General features: G+C 53.8%; 1 protein-coding gene across 1 annotated transcript; it reads right to left on the minus strand.

Moving 5' to 3' along the window:
- Positions 1-2,483: 2,483 nt before the first annotated feature.
- MCM4 (minichromosome maintenance complex component 4) lies at positions 2,484-25,936 on the minus strand. The gene is made up of 19 exons (XM_032945056.2): positions 25,828-25,936; positions 21,900-22,020; positions 20,445-20,666; positions 18,619-18,764; positions 18,185-18,280; positions 17,401-17,499; positions 16,446-16,541; positions 15,727-15,865; positions 15,090-15,310; positions 13,789-13,909; positions 12,208-12,350; positions 11,897-12,013; positions 11,231-11,333; positions 9,592-9,854; positions 8,952-9,079; positions 7,433-7,640; positions 6,301-6,529; positions 5,572-5,705; positions 2,484-4,187 (listed from the first exon to the last, which is right to left on the minus strand). The coding sequence occupies exons 2-19, from the start codon at positions 21,982-21,984 to the stop codon at positions 4,095-4,097; spliced, it is 2,643 nt and encodes an 880-aa protein (XP_032800947.2). The 5' UTR covers positions 21,985-22,020; positions 25,828-25,936; the 3' UTR covers positions 2,484-4,094.
- Positions 25,937-26,865: the final 929 nt, after the last annotated feature.

Genomic DNA, 26,865 nt, shown 5'->3' on the forward strand with positions numbered 1-26,865 from the left:
AGTGATGTTTTTGTTTGCCACGTCCATAGCCGCCCACGATTCAGAGCACCGAGTGGCGGTGTCTTCTTGTTTCCGGCTGCTCGAGCGGAAGTGCTTATCCAGAACGGTTTCCTGGATAATCGTGATTTGAAGCTTTCGTGACTGCAGGAATCCATACTCTTTGGGTCTTTCGGTAAAGTCACGTGGGTATAAAATAAAATAAATCACGACGTTTCGGGCGCAACACAAGCGTCCGTCATCAGGTAGGAAAGCATGGTCTGCTGCTGAGGGAGACTGTTTTTAAAGGTTTGAAATGGGTGTAGCCCAAGGGTCATAAAGAAGTTGCCGGGGCTAGTGATGTTAAAGTGAGAAATTAGCATGTAACTGTAAGATAGGAGAGCGGCCTCCTGGAAGAGGGCACGGAAGTGGCTATGTTAATGTGAGAGATAAACATGTGAATGTGAAATCGAAGAGTGGTGCAATCCAAAGGCATGAGTGCAATCCAAAGGGTGCATTCCAAAGGACATGTGGGCATGAGAGTGCAATGCAATGGACATGTGAGCATGAGAGTGCAATGCAAAGGCATGAGAGTGCAATGCAAAGGACATGTGAGCATGAGAGATCTAAGAGAGAGGCATAGAGAGCCACAGAGTCGGAAATAACAGCTGACATAGGCAGGTAGGATGGAAACATAACAGTCAGTTAAGACTTACCTGGTTAATAACGTCCTTCCAATGATTGCTCAGTTCGTACCCATCTTCTCGGTTGAAGTTGTATCTGTGTTTATATAACTGGATGGCTTCATGAACAAATCTCTGAAGGTAGCCGGTAGGTTTGCAGAGTACCTCCGTCTTGGAAAAATCAATTTTGTGAGTTCACAGCATTAAAACAATGATTGCCAACGGCAGAGGTATTGGTCCTACCGTGTTTCAGATCTGCTTTATGTTCACGAACGCAGTCCGAGACATGTCGTTTCGTTTCCCCAATGTAACTGCCGCCGCAGCCACAACTTAGTTTGGAGACACCAGGGGATTGCATGTCAGGAATCACATCCTTTACAGATGGGATTAAATCACGGATTTTGTGCACTGTGTTGAAACGAACCTGGATAGTGTTTAAGATTTTGGAAATCTTTTTGGTAACCCCTGCTATGTACAGTAAAGCGATGGTTTTGGTTGGATCCTCAGAAGGTTGTCTCCCCATGGCTGGGGAGACAGCTTTTCGGATTGTACGGTCAAAGTATCCGTTCATCCTGAGGGCTTGGTGTACGTGTGCTCCAACTCACACCATAGGGAGTTTGCACGTGGTCACGTGGATTTTTCTCTGGGTCCTTTGGTTTTTCCTTCCACATTTAGAATCAATATCACGCACTTAAGAGTATTCGGCGACTGCTATACATTTCCACACAAGCCACTTCGTTGAGCTATCATTTGTGGCCAGGTCGCTCCTGAAAAAGAACTGTATAGCTCCTGGAGAGCTGCGAAACAGACCTTCAAAGCTCATCGGATTGCTCTAGTTTAATATTTTGATTCTGGGTGTGCCGAGTCCGTTGTGTAAAAGTGGGTGACGGGAGCAAACCAATTGAAAAGTAATTTCTTTAAAAGGGCTTTTTGTCTTTAGTTTGTTGTGCTTCCTCACACCTTCGATTAGCACGGTTGGCTGCGTACGGTGTGAAAGAAGTTCAACACACACAGAGAGAGACAACGCAGAGCAGTGGACTCGAGTCCTTGTCCGTTTTACAGTCACCCAAATATCTCTAATTAATATTCCTGTAACTCGATTTCTTTCTAATTGTGCTCTGAGTAGTCAGAATGTAATGTGCCCGAGCCCACTTTTAATGATTCGTTGTAATGTTTAGTGTTTAACATTCATTCGTGTCTGTGCAACGGTCTCTTTAGGAGTCCTCGTGTGAGACGGAGCCAGTCGATTTTGCTCCAATTTATACAAAAGACGTTTTTCACGATTGCATGCTTGATTTAGTAATAATCGATTACTTGTGCTGTAGATAAAATCTGCCAATCTCCCTTATAAACCCATTAATTTCACCATTCGAGTAAACTATTTGATTAATATTTTAAACAATAAGCATTTTTATAATACTCTGTGCCTCAGTCTCGTCAGATCTCAGAAGCTAAGCAGGTTTGAGCCTGGACAGTGCTTGGATGGACGACCACCACCATATAACAGGTGCTATAGGCTACGCTGTGGTCAAGTACAGGAACAGATTGCCCTGCATTCCTCCAGGGTGGAGAAGTATGGTCAAATATCACCTATACATGACCATCTCCCTATGCACGAGGCCCTCGTACATCCAGCAGTGGATTGACAAAATTGGCTGCATGTGCTGCAGTATACGCGTAATGACCGGCGTAGTGAAGTATGGTCAAGTACCCCCCCCCCACGGCTGTCGGGCATCCCTCGTGCATGGGGTGGGGGGAGAGTGTGGGAGTCGAATTGTCAAGACTGTAGCACAAACAAACAAAAAACTAGTCACGAACAAACACTGCAACAAACTTTGTTATCTTTATTACGTTTACACACGCGTGCGATAAACCACAGCCGTGAAGGAGAGAAACTCGAGGCTTGGTGGCGCGCGTGTTACACACTGGCAGTGCTGCTGCTGGCTGTCGGCCATACCGAGGCAGGGCTCAAGAGTAACGACACACGACGTCACGATTACCTAACGCCACTATTCAATACTCAACGCATCAACTTTTACCTCAAACACACCACAATTTACCTCCCGCACCTCATCATTTACCACGAAAAATACTAACGCATCAACATTTACCTCACACACCTCATCATTTACTACAAAAATTACTAACTCATGAAAATTTACCTCTCACTGCATCATTTACCACTAAAACACCTCACTACAACACCTCACTTCTTACCTCTTGCCTCATTGTTTACCAATAACACCTCATTATTTACCTCACTACTAACATCTCATCATTTACCACGAACTCACACTTAGTCTTAAAACAGTCTACCAACATCACGATTCATAATCAACTTATTTTGGATTATATTGTGTAGGTATGTCAATGTTTAACTACAATCCTTTCACAACTTACTCAACTACACATTATATTTTACCAGGTAAGGCCCACTGAGCTACACAGCTCTTTTTCAGAAGCAACCTGGCCACAAATGATAGCTCAACGAAGTGGCTTATCGCGTGGAAATTTATAGGAGCCAAATACTCTAAACGTGTGATGTTCATTCTAAACGTGGAAGGTAAAACCGGAGGACCCGGAGAAAAATCCACGCGGCCACGGAGAGAGACATGCAAACTCCAAATATACAGGTGTTAGGGTCGGGGTCGAACCCACGACCTCCTGCACAACCGGCGAGGGAGATAACATCTCGCCACTATTGCTTGAATCGATTGGCGATGTCGGGTGGTGGAGGGTTCGAGTCAAACACTAGACATCATGCCCACACGATCCAATCCGACAAACCATTTATGAATCGCCACAAGCTGTTGACTTTAACAACGGGGGGGGGTCAACACGGAAACAGAAATGAGAGGGGGGTTGCGGGCTCAGCAGCTCCGCTCGCACACGGTCCCAACTTGTGAGAAACGCATTTTCACCGGAAAAAAACACAAATGGTGGAAAATGACAAAATCCGAGTTTGCCTCAGGACAGCGGAAGGCCCAGGGACGCCAGCGTTTAACGCTTTTATTTATTTTATTTACGGTCACTCCGCTGCTGCCCTGAGGGGGTAAGAGAGGGAAGTGAAAGGTAATGGAACATCGTGGCTCACAGCGTGCGGGAGGACTGGGTTCAGGTGCTGGTGACCATGGAACGGAACTGGGCTGGTTCCCTGGCAACTGGGCCCTGCCTGCCAGACAGTGGCGGAGGCGTTGCATGCAAACCGGGACGGAGGGAGGGATGGAGGAGAGATGGAGATAAAGATGCAGGGAGATATGGAGGGAGAGATGCAGGGAGGGATGGATGGAGGGAGAGAGGGAGGGATGGATGGAGGCAGAGAGGGAGGGATGGATAGAGCGATGGAAGGAGGGTTGGTGGAAGGGAGGGAGACAGGGAGGGATGGATAGAATGAGGGATGGAGGGATAGATGGAGAGAGGGAGGGAGGGAGGCAGTTAGAGCAGACGGACGGTCTTGCCGGTGACGGTGAGGAAGTCCTCGTCAGCCAAAGCCCGAAGCGTCTCATCAAACAGCTCCTTCGTAACGGCCTGCACAAGCACACGTCAACACACACAGATAAAGATCCCCCCATCTAGCCTTGACAGACTGTTGGGGCAAGTGCTGTTAGCGAGCACCTATGAAGGCTGGCACGGCACACAAAGGGGTGGGTGGCCAGCACCCCACCCTGCCGCCTTTGTCTCCATAGCGGCAATCATTACACACCGCACCAGGTACTCATTTAAGGCTGAGTCTACCTAGGGGAGGCCCAGAACCGGTTCAGATAATCGTCACGGATGTTGGCCGTGAGTGGGAATCGAACTCTGGTCGCCAGGTTGGTAGCACAGCAGGCTAACCGTTGCACTACCGCTCCCCCATACATAAACAGGCACGCATACCCGAGCGAGCAAGTAAGCGATCGGCTGGTCAAGTGAGCGGGTGCCCTATTGGTCTGGTGAGTATACGAGTGGTTGAGCAAGCAAGTATTTGAATGGCGAACTGGCAGAACGAGTGCTTGAGTATCAGAGTGAGTGAGTGTTTGAGTATCAGAGTGAGTAAGTGTTTGAGTATCAGAGTGAGTGAGTGTTTGAGTATCAGAGTGAGTGAGTGTTTGAGTATCAGAGTGAGTGAGTGTTTGAGTATCAGAGTGAGTGAGTGTTTGAGTATCAGAGTGAGTGAGTGTTTGAGTATCAGAGTGAGTAAGTGTTTGAGTATCAGAGTGAGTGAGTGTTTGAGTATCAGAGTGAGTGAGTGTTTGAGTATCAGAGTGAGTGAGTGTTTGAGTATCAGAGTGAGTGAGTGTTTGAGTATCAGAGTGAGTGAGTGTTTGAGTATCAGAGTGAGTGAGTGTTTGAGTATCAGAGCGAGTGAGTGTTTGAGTGGCAGAGTGAGCGAGTGTTTGAGTATCAGAGTGAGCGAGTGTTTGAGTAGCAGAGTGAGCGAGTGTTTGAGTATCAAAATGAATGTTTGAGTAGCGGAGTGAGCGAGTGTTTGAGTAGCGGAGCTAGCGAGTGTTTGAGTATCAGAGTGAGTGAGTGTTTGAGTATCAGAGTGAGTGAGTGTTTGAGTATCAGAGTGAGTGAGTGTTTGAGTATCAGAGTGAGTGAGTGTTTGAGTATCAGAGTGAGCAAGTGTTTGAGTATCAGAGTGAGCGAGTGTTTGAGTAGCAAAGGGAGCGAGTGTTGGAGTAGCGGAGTGAGTGTTTGAGTATCAGAGTGAGCGAGTGTTTGAGTATCAGAGTGAGTGAGTGTTTGAGAAGCGGAGTGAGCGAGTGTTTGAGTAGCAGAGTGAGTGTTTGAGTATCAGAGTGAGCGAGTGTTTGAGTATCAAAGTGAGTGAGTGTTTGAGTGGCGGAGTGAGCGAGTGTTTGAGTGGCTGAGTAAGCGAGTGTTTGAGTGGCGGAGTGAGCGAGTGTTTAGAGCGAGCTGCCCGCACCATGTCGGACTGCGTGCGGAGTTCGTCGAGTAGGCCCTGGTACTTGAGAGCCGGGCCCCGGCCCTTGGCCTGGATCAGCTTCTTGAGGGCCTGGACCAGCTCCTCGCGGCGCTTACGGGCGGTGGCGCTCATCCCTGCACCATCGCAACACAAATACAACGCCGCACAAACACACATAATAAACAAACAAGCGCAGCAATAACCACACGCACGTGGCGATTGTAACAATGCCAATGTCCACATACCCGTCGTGATGGTAGCGAGGATGGTCGCGATCGTGATGATGGAGGTGGTGATGGTGATGATGTTCACATACCCATAGGGATGATAGGTGATTGTGGTGATTGTGGTGATTGTGGTGATGGTAATGATGGTGGTGATGTTGACGATGGCGATGTCTCCGTACCCGTGGTGAAGATGGAGATTGTGGTGATGATGGTAGTAATAATGTTGGTGATGACAATGACGATGGTCATGATGATGATGTTGACGATGGCGATGTCTCCGTACCCGTGGCGAAGATGGTGGTGATAATGTTGGTGATGACGATGGTAAAGATGGTGGTGATGATTTTTGACGATGGCGGCGACGTCTTCCGTAGGCGAAAATGGAGATTATAGTGATGGTGGTGGTGATGGTGGTGATGATGTTGACGATGTCTCCGTAACCGTGGCAAGGATGGAAGATGACGGTGGCGATGATGACGATGGCATCGCCGTCCCCCCGTACCCGTGGTGAAGATGGAGATGTCCACGATGCCGGTTCGTGGGTCAGTAGCGGCCTGCTTCAGGGCCTCCCGGTGCAGCCTCTTGGCCTCCTCCACGTCAATCATCTCAACGCGCGGGGACAACCGCACCTTGGCGTGGGCCTCGGCCAGGCGAATCAGGCTCTCCAGCTGACGTGGGTAGGCCGACACGGAGCCGTGGCCGCTGCCCACCTTGCGCATGTCCACGTAGGCCTACGGGGGGAGGGGAGGAGGGTTGAGACAAGAGGGGAGGGGACATCGTCATCAACACCTTTTATTCACTGGCACAAGTGAGCCGTGCCGGCGCGCTCTCCCCGTCTCTCTCCCTCCACCGGCTTTCCTTTGGGCAGCAGGTTCAGCCTAAATGTCGCCTGCTGCAGCCTGCACCACCATCACCACCACCCCCAACCACCACCACGAACCACCGCCGCCGCACCTCAGACTCTCAGCCACCCCCCCTCCCCCCCCCCGTATACCCCGTCCCGCACCTCCGATTAGCACGGTTGGCTACGTATGGTGCGAAAGAAGTTAAAACGTGCGTACGCACATCTCTCTTCTCGCTGCTGTCGCCCTGCACTGTGGCTCATAGTGGATCTCTCTGCAGTGGCAGTACCGGCAGTGACGGCTTCCCCCCCTCCTCTCTACACCCTGGACCATGACCAAGGCCACTGCCGAGCGTCGTTTCTCCGTGGCAGCCCCCGCCCATCCGGAACACGTCCATCTTCGTTGTCACTGTCGTCACCGTCAATGCCGTTATCGTCGTCGCTATCATCGTCGCTATCGTCATCATCATCATCGTAGTCGTCATCATCATCTTTTGTACCGTACGTAGCCAACTGCGCTAATCGGAGGTGCCTCCTGGGGGAAGGACAACAAACTAAACACAAAAAGCAGTTCAAATGAAATCAGTTTGTCAACCTAGACGATGATTTAAAAGTGCATAGCTCCCCCAGTGGCTTCCTAACATCGGCAGAGCGTTCCAGACGGCCGCACAAGCGCGTCCAAAATCGTCGCATGATATGGCGACCGTCTTTTGTCCACCGGCTCCGCGTGGAGGGGCTTAGGGTGGGGGGGGCGGAGTGGGGGGGGGGGGGGGTCGGAGGGGGGATGCCTCACCTGGATGAGCGTCTGGCCGGCCTCCTCGCTGAGTGTGGGGTGCACGTAGAGGCGTGAGTAGGCGATGTAGTCACGCAGCACCGCCATGTCCAGGAACTCCTCGTCCACCTCCTCCTGCGACTGGAAGTAGAGTGAGACGAGGTGGTGCGCCAGGCGGCGGTCAAACGCCTCGTCCTGCGGGTCCAGGATGAGGAAGATGAGGTCGAACCTGCATCATGCGCCACACGCGCATGTACACGGTGGGGGGGGGGGGGGAGACACACAGGAGAGAGAGAGGGAGAGACGGAGACCAGGAGGGGGACAGAGACCAACAGGGAGCGAGGGAGGGAGAAAAAGGTTACTCAACTCTTTCTACACATTTACAATTGTGGGTGAGTAGATGGGCAAGGGGGTTAGTAGGTGGGTAGGTAGGCGAGTGCGTGGGTGGGTGGCCGAGTGAGTGGGTGAGTATCTGCAATCCACCAACTCTCAGACAAAGCAACTGAGCGGCTAAATCAGTGAGAAGCGAGTCTCCAGAAGTTGCTCTTCGTCAGCCCCATGAAACCAACAGTTTTGTGTGCCACGGTGGTGAGATGTTAACGACCTCCCCTGACATGCAGGAAGTCGTGGGTTTGATCCCGACCATGACGCCTGCTGTAAATTTGGAGTTTGCAAGTCTCTCTTTATCCCCGTGGTCGCGTGGATTTTTCTCCGGGTCCTTCGGTTTTTCCCTCCACATTTAAGACTCAAAATACGTTTAGAGTATTTGTCTGCTATATATTCACACATTGTAAGCCACCTCGCTAAAACTATCATTTGTGGCCAGGTCACTTCTGAAAAAAAGAGCTGTATAGCTCAGTTGCCCTTACCTGGTAAAATTAAAAATGCCTAGTTAACAGTGCCATCAGGAATCGAACTCCGGTCGCCGGGTTCACAGTGCGTGGCGCGCACTCACCACTGTACCAACTCCTCACCACTTACACTAAACATTTTTTTTAATTTTATCCAGTTCGGCTCACTGAGCTGTATAGCTCTTTTTCAGACGCGACCTGGAGAAATGATAGCTCAACGAAGTGGCTTGTCACGTGGAAATTTATAGCAGCAGCCAAAAACTATAAAAGCGTGCCGTTGATTCTAAATGCGAAGGGGAAAAACTCGGGAGGGGACCCAGAGAAAAATCCACGTGACCACGGGGAGAATTTCGATTTAAAGCTTTCGTGACTGCAAGGATTCATCTTCTTGGTTCTTTCGGTAAAGTCACGTAGAATGAGAATAATTGTTTTATTCTCATTCTACGTGACTTCACCGAAAGAACCAAGAACACGGGGAGAATGACACGCAAACTACACATTTACAACAGGCGTCAGAGGTTCGGGATGGAACCCCACGACTGAACAAAGGCAAACCCCTCCACAGCTCTGAGGACCGAGCGCATCGGCTCAACTGTCGACGTGTGATGGAACGGAACGTCGGACTCTCCGCGCGTCAGGGGGTGTGAGGACCACCCGTGCCTCCCCCACCGCTCCGCTCCGGTCCTCACCGCGAGAGCAGCGTGTGAGGCAGCTGGATGTTCTCGATCGTCGTCTTCTTGTGGTTCCACTGCGACTCCACGGGGTTGGCAGCCGCCAGGATGGAGGTGCGGGCATTCAGCTGGCAGATGATGCCCGCCTGAGGCCGCGCGCGGAGACAAAGTACAAAGGGTCAACCCCCCCTCAGCGCTCCATTCGGTCCGCGCGGCAGTTGGGGCGAGCGCCGTGATAGCGAGAAGCAGTGTCGGATGAAGGCTGGCACGGCACACAATGGGGGTGGGCCAGCACCGCATCCCCGGCCGCCTTTGTCTCCCCGGTGCCGATGTTCACACACCACGCCGGGTACTCATTTGAGGCAGAGTCGGCCTCGGAGAGGCCCAGGACTGGTTCAAATAATCGTCGCCGATGTTGGTGGCCGCAAGCGGGAATCAACCCCTGGGCCCTCGGGTTCGAATCGCTGCTCCCCTGGCACGCACAGGACCAAGACAACTCCTACGATACGCCACCACATCTCCTGTCAAGGGAAACTCGACAATGGTGGCAAACCTTACGCACGATCCAACCGGCGTCTCTTGTCGACACGGCGCAGCACACCGCTCGCGTTCACACGGAGCGTCTGGTGGTGCTGCAGCCACCCCCCCCCCCCGTCACCTTGGCGATGGAGAGCGTCTGCTGCTCCATGACCTCGTGCAGCACGGAGCGCGTGCTGTCGTTCATCTTGTCAAACTCGTCGATGCAGCAGACGCCGTTGTCGCTGAGCACGAGGGCGCCCGTCTGCAGCACCGTCTGGCGCGTTTCGGGGTCGCGCGTGACGTACGCCGTGAGCCCCACGGCGCTCGAGCCCTTGCCGCTCGTGTACTGGCCCCGCGGCACCAGCCCGTGCACGTACTGCAGCAGCTGAGACTTGCTGGTGCCTTGCGTGTGGAGAGGGGGCGGGGCGGGGGAGAGAGAGACACCGTGATAGTGCTGCCACGAGTATTTCTCACACACACCCGTGTGTGTGTGTGTCAGTGTGCTCGTTAACAGCACTTAATCCAAAAAGTCTGTTCAGGCAACAGTCTTGACTTAAAACTTTCGTGACTGCAGGAATTCATATTCTTGGATCTTTCGGTAAAGTCACGTAGATAGAAAATGAAAATAATAAAACACAATTAAAATAAAAATTGAAATAAAAGCAAAAAACCCACAGGGGGGGGGTAGAGATAGGGGGAGAGAGTTATAATTCTAGATTTGAAACTTTCGTGACTGCAAGGATTCATATACACTCGTCTTTTCAGTAAAGTCACGTAGGTAAAATAAATGAAAACTCAATTAGATCACACAAGCTTCCGTCTTCAGGTGGAAACCGTCACAGCAAAATTGCATACAGCAATTGCATACGTTGTGATTTAATTTAGTTGTTTTCATTTATTTTACCTACGTGACTTTATCGAAAAACCAAAGAGTATGAGAGAGTTCTACTCTACCCCCACTCTCTCCCCCTATCTCTACCCCCTTCCTCTCCCCCATTGTCTGACTGGCTGTCCCGCCCATGCTGCTAACGCTACACAAGTTCTCCTCCCGCCAGCTCTCGTCCCCCGCCCACTCACTTTGGAAACCCTTATAAGCAGTTACATTTGGAGGCTTGCCCTCTTTTCTCTCTACCTGATGAAGACCGCTTGTCTTGCGATTGAAACGTCGTGGGTTTTTTTATTTTTTTTCTGTGTGACTTTACTGAAAGAACCAAGAATAGACAACAGTCTGTTCTATATGGAGGGGAACTATGTTTTTGGTAACGTAGCGATTAGCACGCAGCGCTACGAACCCGGCGACACGGGGTCGATTCACGCTCACGACCAACACCAGTGACGATTATCTGAACCGGTCATGGGCCTCCCCTAGGTTGACTCGGCTTCAAATGAGTACCTGGTGCAATGTGTAAATATCACCACCGGGGAGACAAAGGCGTGCCGCCGGCCTTCATAGGTGCTACTCGCTAACAGCACTTGCATCAACAGTCTGTTAAGGCTATACGGTGGATCTTTGTCTCGTGTCTGTGTGTGTGCGCATTGTGGGGTGACCAAAACACAGCAAGTTGGCACAGCAGGGGGCCAAAGGTTGTGCAGTCATCACAGTCAATCAACCCATGGCAGCGGTGGAGCCTGACACTTCACGTGGCCTCATAGTGCACCTGGCCTGGCACAGGCGCCGTCACCGCCACTTAGTGGCGAACGGCGGTTGTTGTTGTATGGGCCACGTGGGCTACACGGGGGCCCTTTGTGTGTTGTGTACAAGCGTGTCGCCCGCTCACCCGGGTCTCCGCACAGGAGGATGTTGATCTCCGCGCGGAAATTCCCGCGGCCGGTTCCACTGAAGTCTTTGCGGGTGCCGCCAAACAGCTGCAGTAGGATCCCCTACGGCCACATCATCATCGAAGTCACCATCATCAACATCGTCATCATCATTATCGACATCATCGACATCGTCAACATCACCCATCGTCAACATCATCAACATTGTCATCGTTGTCGACGTCATCATTGAAATCAATGTCATAGATGTTGTCATCAAAAACATCTTCGACGTCATCAATCACGTCACCTGTTCACGTATAATCCACTCCCTGATTGGATGAAGGCATCGTAATTATAAACTCACTTCTACCCGTGGGTGTCACAGCAGCAGAGTCACAGCAGCAGAGTCACAGCAGCAGAGTCACCGTGCGTCGTCGCGAGTGTTCTGAGCTCCCGGACAGCAGTTTGGCTGGCGCTGCGTCTGTGCCGATGGCCTCAGCGAGTTTGTCATCAGGAGGCACAATGGATGGCTCCGACCGAGATCGCATCAGTGCGATTTTACTAAAGGAGTCCGATCGTGCACCCGCAACTGTCTGTCATCGGACCCCAAGAGCCGCAACTCCTTGCTCTCCAACCCTACTTAGTTGTGACCCCGTGACCTTGTGACCCCATGAGCCTCTCGCCTTCTTGATGTCGTTGTTCTCGTAGATGCTGGGCGCTAGAGCGGAGGAGAGACGGTCGTAGATGTCCGGCTTGGACGCCAGCTCCTTCAGAACCTCCACGCGCTCCGCAGAGAACACCTGGGGACGCGGGGAGAGACGCGGGGAGAGTGACGGGCAGGGATGGGGCGATGAGCGTCGTACAAAATAAACCCAGGGGTCTCTGCGATCGTGGAGTTCCCCCGACTCCTGCTTTGATCTCCCTGAACCGCGACAAGGTGGACCGAATTGTAACAAAGCAAACGAGGTGTGGGGGGGGGGATGTCGCCCGGCACCTTGTGCTGCTCCTCGTCGTCGATGCCGCGAAGGCGCTTGGCATCCGTCTTGATGAAATTCACCACGTCGATGTGGGTCTTGTACACGGACTTCACGTTGCCCGCACGCGGGTGAACACGCAGTGGCACCGCGCGGTAGATGCCTGCTCGCCCGCATACCGCAACGCAGCCGCAGGTTACTCGCACAGCACAGCCCACGCAGCCCTCTTCACCCACGTCACCCACGTAGCCCTCGTCACCCACGTCACCCACGTCATCCACGCAGCCCGCATCACCCACGTCACCCACGCAGCCCGCATCACCCACGTCACCCACGCAGCCCGCGTCACCCACGTCACCCACTCAGCCCGCGTCACCCACACAGCCCGCGTCGCCCACGTCACCCACGTCACCCACGTCATCCACGCAGCCCGCGTCACCCACGTCACCCGCACAGCCCTCGTCACCCGCGTCACCCACACAGCCCGCGTCACCCCCACAGCCCGCGTCACCCACGCAGCCCACTGGGGCGAGCGAAGTCTAACAGGCTCCTCCATTTAGGCCGCCATGAGCAGGCCGTCGACACCAACCGCACACGGCCGCCTTTGTATCCCCAAATACCAACGTTCACACGCCACACCGGGGTACTCGTTTACGAGGCCGAGTCGACCTCGGGGAGGGGTCCGGGACCGGTTCGGATATTGGTCACTGGTGTTGGCCGTGAGCGGGAATCGAACTCGGATCGCCGGGTTCAAAGCGCAGCGTAGCGCTAACCGCTACACCACCGCTCCCCGCATTTACAAAGACCCCCTCATACCCTTAACAGACTGTTGAGGCAAGTGCTGTTAGCGAGCACCTATGAAGCCCAGCAAGGCACACGAGGGGGTGGGTGGAAACACGATGCCTGACCACCAAGTGACGATGTTTACCCATCGCAACAAGGTACTCGTTTGAGGCTGAGTCGACCTAGGGGAGGCCCAGGACCGGTTCAGATAATCGTCACTGGTGTTGGCCATGAGCAGGAATCGAACCCGGGTTACTGGGTTTATAGCGCAGGGCACTAACCGCGACACTTCCGCGACGCACACGTACACGCACGGGAATAAATGCACTGCTAATCAACACGCCCGCTCATCCACTCATCCCTCTGTGTACTAACTGTCATACTCACTCACCTATTTGCCCATCAACTCGCCCGCTCGTGCATTTGCCGACCCATCCACTCACCCAACCACTCAATGACTCGCCCAACTCACTCATAAACTGGCCCACTCTCTCATCTACTCACTCATCAATTCATCCACCCACCCAATGCGTTCTACAAACGCATTGACCAACTCTCTCATCCAGTCACAAAATCACACACACACTTGCCCGCTCACCCACGTGCTCACCCACCCACCCTCCCAACCACCTGTGCGTGCTCACCCACTTTCCCGCCCGCTCGACTGCTGATCCAACCGCTTTCCCAAATGCTCACCTACCCGTCCACCCATTCGTGCGTGCTTACTGGCCCACGCCCATGCGTGCTCACCTATCTGCCCACTCAACCGCTCGCTCGCCCTCCCCCGTGCGTACGTGTGTGTGTGTGTGCGTGCTCACCAGTGACATTGACACGGTCCCCGGGCTGCACCTTGTCCACCAGGTCGTTGTGTGCATACAGCACCACGGTGTGCGGCGTCTGCCCGGGCGGCATGTCGTCCGGGGACTCCTGCAGCTTGATCTGAGCACGCACACAGCGCCACCGCTTGTCACTCGCCACGTCCACCACCGCCACGTTCACCACCACCACGTCCACCACCACCATCACGTCCAGCAGCGCGAGTTGCCCAGCACCACCACCATCGCCGTTAGTCGCTCAGCAGGGATGAGGTGCACATAATTAACAGAGTTCGCGATGGTAGTGACGATGGTAGTGACGATGGTGGTGATAATGGTAGCGATAATGATGGTAGCGATAATGATGGTAGCGATGATGATGGTAGTGGTGATGGTAGCGATGATGATGCCAGTGATGTTGACCTATGATATATAGCCTGTGACTTTTGGCCTATGTTAAAAAGACCACGACCCGACTGAAAATCTTTGTGCCGATTCACCACCAGAGGGCAGCACACACACACAAAGATCCCTGTGGAGCCTTAACGGACTGTTGGGGCAAGTGCTGCCAGCGAGTAGCACCAATGAACGCAGGCACGGCACACGAGGGGGTGGGCGATCAACACCACGTCCGGCCGCCTTTGTCTCTCTAGTGGTGATGTATCATACACCGCACCAGCTACTGATTTGAGGCTGAAGCTAGAGACACCAATACCAATACGCGCCATTCGCCACTAAGTGAAAGTGACGTCACCATGGCGCCCGTGCCAGGCCAGGTGCACTTTGAGGCCACGTGAGGTGTCGAAGGCTCACTGCTGACAGAAGGTCATGGGACAGACCCAGGTGCCATGCGTTTGCTAACTTTATTTGACTAGCAGATGCACCACACCTTTGCCCCCTATGCACACTACCACACTGAACAGACCGTTGGGAAAAGTGCTGTTAGCGAGGAGCACCTATGAAGGCCAGCACGGCACTCGACGAGAGGGTGGGTGGCCAGCAACACGCCCGGCCGCATTTGTTTCCCCAGTGGCGATGTTTACACACTGCACCAGGTACTCAAATCTATTTGAGGCCGAGTCAACCTAGGGGAGATCCATGATCAGTTTAGATCATCGTCACTGGTGTCGGCCGCGAGCGGGAATCTAACTCGGGTCGCCGGCTTCATAGCGCAGTGCGCTAACCGCGACCACTACCGCTCCCCTCCGCACACACACGCACGTAGCCACACACCTCTACCCTCGCTCACTCACGCACTCACCGCGAGCCCTCACCCCCCCCCCCCCACCCCCGCGGGCCCTCACCATCTGCTTGTCGGAGAAGAGCGAGCGGTTGTGTATGAGCGCCATGCTGTGCGTGGTGTTGCAGTTGCGGCAGAGCGCCGGCTCGGCGATGCGCCCGCGGTCGATCTCGACGCGGGCGCCGGCGCCGCACACGTGGCAGCGGAACACCGCCTCCTGCATCTCGGGGATGAGCTGCGACGAGCGGATCACCATCCCCGAGATGGTGATCAGCTGGTCGATGTCTACACACGCACGGGCACGCACGCACACGGGTGTTAGCACGTAGCGCGTGTGGTGTGTAGCCCGTGTGTGTAACTTGTAGCGTGTAGCGTGTTTGCAGTACGTAGCGTATGCGGCGAATAGCGTGTGGCGTGTGTGCGGCGAGTAGCGTGTGTAGCGTGTGTGCACCGTGTGTGAGGTGTGTGCCCTGTGTGTAGCATGTGTGGCGTGTAGCGTGTGTAGCGTGTGGGGCGTGTACCGTGCGTGCGGTGTGTAGCGTGTGTGGCATGTAGCATGTGTGGCGTGTAGCGTGTGTGGCGTGTAGCGTGTGTAGCGTGTGTGGCGTGTACCGTGCGTGCGGTGTATAGCATGTGTGTAGCATGTGTGGCCTGTACCGTGCGTGTGGTGTGTAGCGTGTGTGGCATGTAGCGTGTCGTACCCTCGGGGTTGAGGTTGCGCATGTTGCGCGTCTTCACGGCGTTGTAGGGCCGCACCTGCAGCTGGTGCTCCAGCACAGAGTCCGCGTGGCGCTCCACAAACAGCTCGTTGGCTGCCATGTCCAGCGTGGGGATCACTTCCTGCCGTGGCAAGCACAACCAGCCGCACCTCAACCTCACGACCTCGCTCGCCGCGACCTCGCTCGCCGCGACCTCGCTCGCCGCGACCTCGCTCGCCGCGACCTCGCTCGCCGCGACCTCGCTCGCCGCGACCTCGCTCGCCGCAACCTCGCTCGCCGCAATCTCGCTCGCCGCAATCTCGCTCGCCGCAATCTCGCTCGCCGCAATCTCGCTCGCCGCAATCTCGCTCGCCGCAATCTCGCTCGCCGCAATCTCACTCGTCACAATCTCACTGATCCCTTGCAATGAGATACGACCACAGGCGCGGTGTGCGTGTTACAAAGCGGCATGAATGACACCGCGTTCCTACTCACTGCACACAAAGAGTGCGCATTTATATTACAGAAGTAACCAATCATGGGCCTCCGCGCGAGTCCGTGGGCCTCCGCGCGAGTCCGTGGGCCTCTGCCCGAGCGAGAGAGTTTATCGGTCCCTATGCGAGTGTCAGCATCTGTTTGTGAGCAAACGGCTCCGTGGGGTAGGGGGCGGGCGCGTAACCATACTTCACCGCTCCGTGTGCTGCGCATGGTATGGGCGCTACCTGGGGGTAGTTGACGAGCTGGCGGTAGAGGTCAGAGTCGAAGAGCCGCAGGTGCTCCAGGTTCACGTTCAGAAAAGGCTCCCCGATCACACTTACCTGGGGCGGGGAGGTGAGGTACACATTTATGTATGCAAGGCGCCACGGTGGCTCGGAGATGTTAACTACCTCGCCTGGTATAAAGGAGGTCTTGGGTTCCTCTCGACCCTGACGCCTGCTGTATATTTGGAGTTTGCGTGTCTCTCCCCATGGTCGAGTGGATTTTTCTCCAGCTCCTCCGGCTTTTGCCCTCCACATTGACAATCAACATCACCACGCGTTTAGAGTATTTGGCTGCTGCTATACAATTTCTGAAAAAAAGACCCATGTAGCTCAGTGGGCCTTACCTAGTAAAATGAATATGTTGATAGTTTCAGTTATTCATATAATGACTTGGTTACCCGATGGTGAATGATGGTGGTGGTAGTGTTAGTTTTGATGATGATGTTGGTGATGATGTGTCATAGAGAGGAGGTGAGCGACGAGCAGTGAGCCGCATTTGCCGAGGCCGTGTCGGGAGAGTGAGGCAAGGGACGCGACTGGTTCGCTCGCTACGTCGTGGTGCAAGTGAGCGAGTGGTGAGTGAACTGGTGAGCGAGCGGGCAATTGGTGAGCGAGCGAGTGGCAAACGAGATGGAGAGTGATGAGCGAGCAAGTTGGCGAGCGACCAAGTGGGCGAGCGACCGAGTGGGTGATGAGCGAGTGGTGAGCAAGTGAATTTCGAATGGGTGAGCGAGCGAGTGGGAGAGTGAGCTGGCGAGTGAGTGATGAGCGAGCGGCGAATGAGCGGATGAGCAAGCAGGTCAGTGAGCGAGCTGGTGAGTAAGTGGGCGGGTGAGCGACGGGTGGGTGCGTAGCGAGCGAGAAAGTGGGTGAGCGAGCAAGCGAGTGGGTCAGTGGTGAGTGAGCGGGCGGTCACCTCCTCGAGGCGCTGCATGTAGAGGGGCGCCGCGAGGTCGACCCCGGGGCAGTCCTCGTCCTCGCGCTCCTCGCTTGTCACGAAGCGCAGCAGGAAGCGCTGAGCGCACAAACACACGGACGCACAGACGCAAGGACACACGTTCCCCAGGGAGGACACGCGGGATGCGGGGTAAAGTGCCGCACGTGAACAACGCACCCACACACAGGTGGGCGGGGAAGAGCGACGCGCCCGGCCGCCTGTCTCCCCCAGTGGGTCGATGTTTTTACACGCTGCACCGGGCGCTCATTTGAGACGGTTTCTCAAACTAGACGGGGGCCCAGGACCGGTTCGGATAATCGCCGCCGGTGTTGGTGGTGACCGTGAGCGGGAATCGCACTCGGGTCGCCGGGGTTCGTAGCGCAACGCGCTAACCGCTGCGCCACCGCTGCATGCGTACACCGTTAAAAATGGGTAGGAGAATGCGTGTATGGGGGCAGGGGTGAGTGCATGGAGGATCTAGGAGGCGGAGAGAGGGATCTTGTGGGTGACGCAGGGAAACTGGGTGGGGAGGCGGTGTAGGGATCAGAGGATTGGGGAGCCGAGGTCCCGTTCACAGGTGCAGAATGTGGCTGTGGCATTTGGACCACCCTGCCTCTTACTCACCCACCGACTCACACACTCACCCACCCACCCAGCAACCTACCCACTCAACTATCCACTTATTCACTCACCAAGACAGTTCACATCGTATGGGGCTGGCAACTCCACGAAGCAGCTCTAGAGCCTCAGACGGGAATCGAACCTTGAACTTGTCCTTGCAGGTGTTGACGTTGACGTCCGTGCCCCAGATGACGAGCTTCTGTCCCATCGACTGCTCGCTCGCCACCGAGTCATCCGCCTGCGCTCCAACCACCACCACAGCCGCCGTGAGTGCAACAGCGGTTACAACCGCAACTAAGAGCACCGGCCACTGCTGCACCAACCGCACTTACTACGCCAACCATACCAACCACAGCGACCATACCAACCACGCCAACCGAACCCACCGGAGTGTGTGGATGGACAGGTGTGTGTGTGGGTGAGTGGGTGGACGGGCAGGTGTGTGGGTTGGTGTGTGAACGGGTAGGTATGTGGGTGTGTCGACAGGTGGTTGTGTGGACGGGTGGGCGGTAGCGTGCGAAGGGTAAGTGGTTGAACGGGCGTATGAGAGGGTGGGTGAGCGGGCGAGTCTCTCACCGACTGCTCCACGGCCGCCAGGTCCACCTGCCGGGGTTTGTGCGCGGAGCCGAGGTCGGGGCGCTGGCGCCGTGGGGTGCCGCGGGCGCCGCTGCGGCCCGAGCTCGGCGTGCCGTAGCACAGCGGGGAAGATGGCTCGCTCGCTCCTGCACAGACAAAAGCGCCCCGGGTAGGCCACGCCAGCTAATAGGGCAAAGTGTAGCACCCTACGAAGGCAGGGACGGCATGCGCGTGCACGAGGTGGCCGGCACCACCGCGCCAACACGGCCACCTTTGTCTCCCCAGCGCGGGCTGTTTGGTTAATTTACACGCCGTACCGGGAGCTCATTTTTAAGGTTGAGTCCACCTAGGGAAGGCCCAGGACCCGGTTCACATAACCATCACCGGTGTTGGCGACTGCGAGCGGCAACCGAACTCGGTTCGCCAGGCTCGTAGCTACCGCTCCAAAGACAAAGATCCCCCATATAACCTTAACAGACTGTTAGAGCAAGTGCTGTTAGTGAGTAGCAGCACCTATGAAGGCGGGCACGGCACACGAGGGGGTGGGTGGTGGCCAGCACGATGCCCGGCCGCCTTTGTCTCCGACGCACTCACAGACGCCAATGGCAATCTGGTGGCATCTGCCAAGTGTCCAATGGTTACGGTGTGCATCTGGTAGCATCTGGCATAATCTGGTATGATCTAGAGCTGTGTTCTTCACTGCAAGGCCCGTGGGCCACCTGGTGGGCTTTAGTACAGCCCCTGATGCACCCCTATCATCATCGTGCTGCTGTCAAGCCCCCAATGGTTTCAAACATGTGGCGGCCCTCACACACTAGATGATGTCTTATCAGCGCCTCTGCCTCCTCTGCCTCCTCTGCCTCCTCTGCCTCCTCTGCCTCCTCTGCCTCCTCTGCCTCCTCTGCCTCCTCTGCCTCCTCTGCCTCCTCTGCCTCCTCTGCCTCCTCTGCCTCCTCTGCCTCCTCTGCTGCCGCCTCTGCTGTGATTCAAAATTGAGTTATTTGCGGGGGGAATTTCTCAACAGCATTGGGCATGGACGGAGTTTGGGAGAGGGGGGGCACGGGGGTGAAGGGGGGGGGCAAGACCTCCCCAAACTGGGCACCATTTATTTTCAGAAGTTTACAATAAAGATTTAAAATAAATCAATGATATGCACCTACAATTCCGAATGTGGGGGACAAAGATAACCCCTGCCCCAACCCCCACGAAATACAGAAGTCAAACTCTGCCTATGGCATTGGGATGTGGCTGTTTGTTTGGCTGATACCGGTTCCGCCGTGTGTGTGGGTTTAGCTATGGGAGGAAAGCGGAGGAAACGCACGCAGACAAGGGAGAGAACAAACAGACTCCACTCACTCACACTCTCACTCTCTCACACGCTCACTCTCACACTCTTAACCCTCCACACTCTCTCACTCTTTTACACTTACTCTCTCACTCTTACTCACTCATACTCACTCTTACTCTCTCATACTCACTCTCTCACCCTCTCACTATCTTACTATCTTACTTTCTCACACTCTCACCCTCCACACTCTCTCACTCTCTCACTCTTACTCACTCTCACTCTCTCATACTCACTCTCTCACCCTCTAACTCTCTCACTATCTTACTTTCTCACACTCTCACTCACACTGTTCTCCGTTCATACGGAGGCAAACTCCACACGGAGAAAGGCAGCGCCCGAGTCGGGAAACGAACCCAGGGGCTTGCCGCTGCGAGGCCACGGCGCCACCGTCCTGGCACCGCTGTGTGCGTGAGCGTGGGGAGGCGAGGGTGGGGGTGCGTGAGGGTGGAGGACCTGGGGGGGGGGGAGGGGGTGGTACCTATGGTGCTGGGCTGGCGCGAGGGCGGCGCGGGGCTGGAGAAGAGCGAGGTGCGTGCGGGGCTCGGGGCGCCGGTGCTGCCCACGCTGCCCACACTGGCGCCGACCACCAGCGGGGATGCGGGCAGCGGCACGAGGTCGGCAGAGCCCGGGGACGCCACGGCGTCGGCGGCCAAGAGCCGGGCACGCTGGAGGGGGGGCGAGGACCCCCCCACGGAGCCCGCTGCACGCACACACACCACCGTAAATACCAGACACACCACCGCACGCGCACACACGCACACGCACGGTACACACCGCTCACACCGCCTCGTAAACAAGATTGTAAATTTTGTGGGTTTACTCTTCAACACACCGGTGTGTGCTGAAACAGTAACCAATTGGCACGTTTTGTTTAAGTGACAAACCTTACTAATTGGCTGTTTCGGGTGGTGACGGATTTAAACGCATTTATATTTACGCGATCTAAACCAAATTTAAAAACCTCTATTGTGGCCTGGTTGTCTGTTGGATCAAAAGCGTTTAATGTGGCTGTCCCCCCAAGTTTTGGAAGCACCCAAGATTCGTCTTTTGCCACCACTGTCCTCACTTTAACTGACTTATTAACAATCACTTAGTTTAATATGTTGTTAAAAAGGTAATTTTAACAACATAAATGCAATTATTATTAAGTTTGTTGTTTTTTTTTATTTACTCTGGAACTGTGGGACGCTGCAAGCAGAGTTGCCCTCGAAAAAGAGCTTGAGCTCTATGGCTTCACTCGTTGGGAAAAAACCTCCTGGTTCCGAGTCTCTGTCTCTCAGTCACACGAGGCCATTAAACAAGGGAAATGTTTAAACGAAACTTTTTATCTTACCAGGTAAGGCCCCACTGAGCTACGTAGCTCTTTTTCACAAATGATATCTCAACGAAGTGGCTTATCAAGTGGAAATTTATAGCAGCAGCCAAATACTCTAAAACACGCGACGTTCTAAATGTGGAGAAAAATCCACGTGGCCACGGGAAGAGCGAAACACACAAACTCCAAATACATAGCAGCAGGCATCAGTCGGGATCGAACCCACGACCTCCATCAGTTAACATCTCCTAGCCATTTAAAGCTTTCGTGACTGCAAGGATTCATCTTCTTTGGTTCTTTCGGTAAAGTCACGTAGAATGAAATGAAGGCCGCTTGTGTTGTGGCCGCAACGTCGTGAGAATATTATTGTTATTTTATTTTATCAATTTATTATTTTATTCTCATTCTACGTGACTTTACCGAAAGAACCAAAGAAGATCTCCTAGCCACCGTGGCGAGGGCAGTAAGAGCGATATCACTATAAGGGCAGCAGATGACAGCGATGGGGGTGGGAGATGTCATTGGGAGCACACAAGCGAGCGGCAGCACGAGGAGGGCAGCGACGGGTCGGGGGAGGGCAGAGGGGCAGAGGGGGGCGGTGGGGCAGCAGCCACGTACGTGTGCTGGGCACGCTGCTGTCGCCGGCATTCTCGCGACTGCGCTTGCCGCGCTTGTTCTGCGGGGTGGAGGGTGGAGAAGACATTGCCCTGACGATGCCGCTGCTGCTGGTCGTGGGGGGCTGGAGAAGGGCAAGGGGGGAGGGGGGGTGGGGGCGAGAGGAGGGGTGGGGGGAGAGTGGGGGAGGCAGAGAGGGACGGGAGCGGCATGGGTTAGAGTACAGCTGAGCTAGGTTAGTGTTAGGGCCAGTGTTTGTGTCTGAGCTAGGTTAGTGTTAGGGCCAGTATTAGTCTCTGAGCTAAGTTAGTGCTAGGGCCAGTGTTAGTCTCCAAGCTAGGTTAGTGTTAGGGCCAGTGTTAGTCTCCGACCTAAGTTAGTGCTAGGGCCAGTGTTAGTCTCTGAGCTAGGTTAGTGTTAGGGCCAGTGTTAGTCTCCGAGCTAGGTTGATGTTAGGGCCAGTGTTAGTCTCCGAGCTAGGTTAGTGCTAGGGCCAGTATTAGTCTCCGAGCTAAGTTAGTGCTAGGGCCAGTGTTAGTCTCCGAGCTAGGTTAGTGTTAGGGCCAGTGTTTGTGTCTGAGCTAGGTTAGTGCTAGGGGCAGTGTTAGTCTCTGAGCTAGGTTAGTATTAGGGCCAGTGTTAGTCTCTGAGCTAGGTTAGTGTTAGGGTCAGTGTTAGTCTCTGAGCTAGGTTAGTGTTAGGGCCAGTGTTAGTCTCTGAGCTAAGTTAGTGTTAGGGTCAGTGTTAGTCTCTGAGCTAGGTTAGTGTTAGGGTCAGTGTTAGTCTCTGAGCTAGGTTAGTGTTAGGGCCAGTGTTTGTGTCTGAGCTAGGTTAGTGTTAGGGTCAGTGTTAGTCTCTGAGCTAGGTTAGGCGTTAGGGCCAGTGTTAGTCTCTGAGCTAGGTTAGGCGTTAGGGTCAGTGTTAGTCTTTGAGCTAGGTTAGTGTTAGGGCCAGTGTTTGTGTCTGAGCTAGGTTAGTGTTAGGGCCAATGTTAGTCTCTGAGCTAGATTAGTGTTTGGGCCAGTGTTAGTCTCCGAGCTATGCTCATGTTAGGGCCAGTGTTAGTCTCTGAGCTAGGCTAGTGTGTTAGTGTGAGGTAGGCTAGTGTTAGTGAGAGCTAGGCGAGTGTTGGTGTGTTAGTGTGAGCTAGGCTAGTGTTGGTGTGTTAGTGTGAGCTCAGCTAGTGTGTTTGTGTGAGGTAGGTTAGTGTTAGTGTGAGGTAGGCTAGTGCGTTAGTGTGAGGTAGGCTAGTGTTAGTGTGTTAGTGTGAGCTAGGTTAGTGTGTGTGAGCTAGGTTAGTGTTAGTGTGTTAGTATGAGTTAGGCTAGTGTTGGTGTGTTAGTGTGAGCTAGGCGAGTGTGTTAGTGTGAGGTAGGCTAGTGTGTTAGTGTGAGGGAGGTTAGTGTTAGTGTGAGGTAGGCTAGTGTTAGTGTGAGGTGTGTTAGTGAGGTAGGCTAGTGTGTTAGTGTGAGCTAGGTTAGTGTGTTAGTGTAAGGTAGGCTAGTGTGTTAGTGTGAGGTAGGCTAGTATTAGTGTGTTAGTGTGAGGTAGGTTAGTGTTACTGTGAGGTAGGCTAGTGTGTTAGTGTGAGGTAGGCTAATGTGTTAGTGTGAGCAAGGCGAGTGTGTTAGTGTGAGGTAGGCTAGTGTGTTAGTGTGAGATAGGTTAGTGTTAGTGTGAGGTAGGCTAGTGTGTTAGTGTTTGTGTGAGGTAGGTTAGTGTAAGTGTGTTAGTGTGAGCTAGGCGAGTGCTGGTGTGTTAGTGTGAGGTAGGCTAGTGTTGGTGTGTTAGTGTGAGGTAGGCTAGTGTTGGTGTGTTAGTGTGAGCTAGGTGAGTGTTGGTGTGTTGTGTGAGGTAGGCTAGTGTTGGTGTGTTAGTGTGAGCTAGGCTAGTGTTAGTGTGAGGTAGGTTAGTGTTAGTGTGAGGTAGGCTAGTGCGTTAGTGTGAGGTAGGCTAGTGTTAGTGTGTTAGTGTGAGCTAGGTTAGTGTGTGTGAGCTAGGTTAGTGTTAGTGTGTTAGTATGAGTTAGGCTAGTGTTGGTGTGTTAGTGTGAGCTAGGCGAGTGTGTTAGTGTGAGGTAGGCTAGTGTGTTAGTGTGAGGGAGGTTAGTGTTAGTGTGTTAGTGTGAGGTAGGCTAGTGTGTTAGTGTGAGGTGTTAGTGAGGTAGGCGAGTGTGTTAGTGTGAGCTAGGTTAGTGTGTTAGTGTAAGGTAGGCTAGTGTGTTAGTGTGAGCTAGACGAGTGTTGGTGTGTTAGTGTGAGGTAGGCTAGTATTAGTGTGTTAGTGTGAGGTAGGTTAGTGTTAGTGTTACTGTGAGGTAGGCTAGTGTGTTAGTGTGAGGTAGGCTAAGTGTTAGTGTGAGCAAGGCGAGTGTGTTAGTGTGAGGTAGGCTAGTGTGTTAGTGTGAGATAGGTTAGTGTTAGTGTGAGGTAGGCTAGTGTGTTAGTGTTTGTGTGAGGTAGGTTAGTGTAAGTGTGTTAGTGTGAGCTAGGCGAGTGTTGGTGTGTTAGTGTGAGGTAGGCTAGTGTGGTGTGTTAGTGTGAGGTAGGCTAGTGTTGGTGTGTTAGTGTGAGCGAGGTGAGTGTTGGTGTGTTGTGTGAGGTAGGCTAGTGTTGGTGTGTTAGTGTGAGCTAGGCTAGTGTTAGTGTGAGCTAGGTTAGTGTTTTAGTGTGAGGTAGGCTAGTGTTGGTGTATTAGTGTGAGCTCGGCTAGTGTTAGTGTGTTAGTGTGAGCTAGGTTAGTGTTAGTGTGAAGTAGGTTAGTGTGTTAGTGTGAGGTAGGCTAGTGTTGGTGTGTTTGTGTGAGCTCGGCTAGTGTGAGCTAGGTTAGTGTGTTAGTGTGAGCTAGGTAGTGATAGTGTGTTAGTGTGAGGTAGGCTAGTGTTGGTGTGTTTGTGTGAGCTCGGCTAGTGTGAGCTAGGTTAGTGTGTTAGTGTGAGCTAGGTAGTGATAGTGTGTTAGTGTGAGTTAGGCTAGTATTGGTGTGTTAGTGTGAGGTAGGCTAGTGTGTTAGTGTGAGGTAGGCTAGTGTGTTAGTGTGAGGTAGGCTAGTGTTGGTATGTTAGTGTGAGGTAAGCTAGTGTGTTAGTGTGAGGTGGTGTGTTAGTGAGGTAGGTTAGTGTTAGTGTGTTAGTGTGAGGTAGGCTAGTGTGTTAGTGTGAGCTAGGCTAGTGTGTTAGTGTGAGCTAGGTTAGTGTGTTAGTGTGAGCTAGGCTAGTATGTTAGTGAGGTAGGCTAGTGTTAGTGTGAGCTAGGTTAGTGTGTTAGTGTGAGGTAGGTTAGTGTGAGCTAGGCTAGTGTGTTAGTTTGAGCTAGGCTAGTGTGTTAGTGTGAGGTAGGCGAGTGTGCTAGTGTGTTAGTGTGAGCTAGGCGAGTGTTGGTGCTAGGATGGCCTGGGCCATCATTTTGAGGCCTCGCTTGAGACAGCGACTGCCAAGTGAGCAGCGGGGCGCGCACAGCAACAGGCGGGCGCGCGACACCACAACCACAGCCTCCGCCACATCCCATGGGGGTGATGGCGGTTGTCAATAAGACAGTGACAGCTATTCGAGGTTGTTAAAGACTTTCGCGCCAAAACTAAACACACTTGTCGTACGGTGCCGCGTTGGCAGTGGCGCACGAGCACACACACAACGCAACACATTCTCCAAACACACACAGCGGCCAGAACGGAAACACATGACAGGCGACGTTTCGGACAACCGCCCTCCTCGCATAGCCAAAACGGGAGCGGCGGGCCCAGCGCTTTGACGCGACCCCCCCCAGCCTCGAGTCTCTCTGCCCTCTCGGGGACCCGCGCGGACCTCGTCAGCCAGCCGAGCCGTTCCCTCTCGCGATACACGATGGAGCACTCCCCCCCTACCCCTAAAGGTGCAGATACGTTGAGGAGGGGGGGGTCCTGGAATCCCGTGCCCCCCACTTTTAATTCTCACCGAGTGATTGGAGGTGGAGATGCCGCTGCTGCTGTACACGCCACCTCCGAGTGCCTTTCCCGCCAAAAGTGGTAACCACGTGACGAGTTTTCGCGGGTAAAAAAGCAGTTGACCAATCACAAGGCAGGGTTTTGTGAAGGGGCGAGGCGGCGGGAGGAATCGATAACTTTACTCGCATGAATCGATACCAACACACTGCTTTACATTCAGAGGAATCGCTTGTCGCAGACTCCGTAAATTCGATTATAATCACCGACTCCACCCACTTAGCGGGTAGCCCCGCCCTCCGCTGGCATCCGATGGAGCCATGAAGCAGGGCCATGACGCGAAACGTCGCCACCTGACAGACTTTCCCTTCCAAAGGCCGCAGTGCTGTTGTCGGCTGTGCGTGTTCACCACTGCCAGCAGCATGACCAGCAATAATGTGTTCGACATTGATTGACGTGTGTGTCAATTCGAGAGACGCGTTCAGCAATCATCAGGCGCGTGCAGCGTGTGGAGACTTCGTCGGTTTTTCAAAACAGAGGTCGGATCGGTAGAAACCCAGGAGATGATGCGTCACGACACACGTGTGTGTGTGTCCGCGAGTCATCATGTGTTTGCCATGTGTGTGTGTGTGGGGGGGAGCGGTGGTGCAGTGGTTAGCGCTGCACTGCGCTACGAACCCGGTGACCCGAGTTCGATTCCCGCTCACGGTCACCACTAGCACCAGTGAGGATTATCTGATACAGTCCTGGTCCTCCCCTAGGTCGACTGGGGAGACAAAGGCGGCCGGGAGTGGTGTTGTCCACACCACGCACGTCCTCTTCGTGTGCCGTCCCGGCCATCTCGCTACTGCACAAGAGCTTCATAGCTCATCGGATTCCTCCACATATAAATAAACATCGGATTCTGTTTCTTTCCCAACCGTCGTCTAAAGGCTTCACATTTACATTATTTAGATTATTTTTCTGCTATAAATTTCCACGTGAATAGCCACTTCGTTGAGCTATCATTTGTGGCCAGGTCGCTTCTGAAATAGAAGCGCGTTGCTCAGTG

The sequence above is a fragment of the Petromyzon marinus genome, chromosome 54, assembly GCF_048934315.1.
Source record: "Petromyzon marinus isolate PM22_M1 ecotype Great Lakes invasive population chromosome 54, UKy_Petmar_22M1.pri1.0, whole genome shotgun sequence".
Taxonomy (NCBI): Eukaryota; Metazoa; Chordata; class Hyperoartia; order Petromyzontiformes; family Petromyzontidae; genus Petromyzon; species Petromyzon marinus.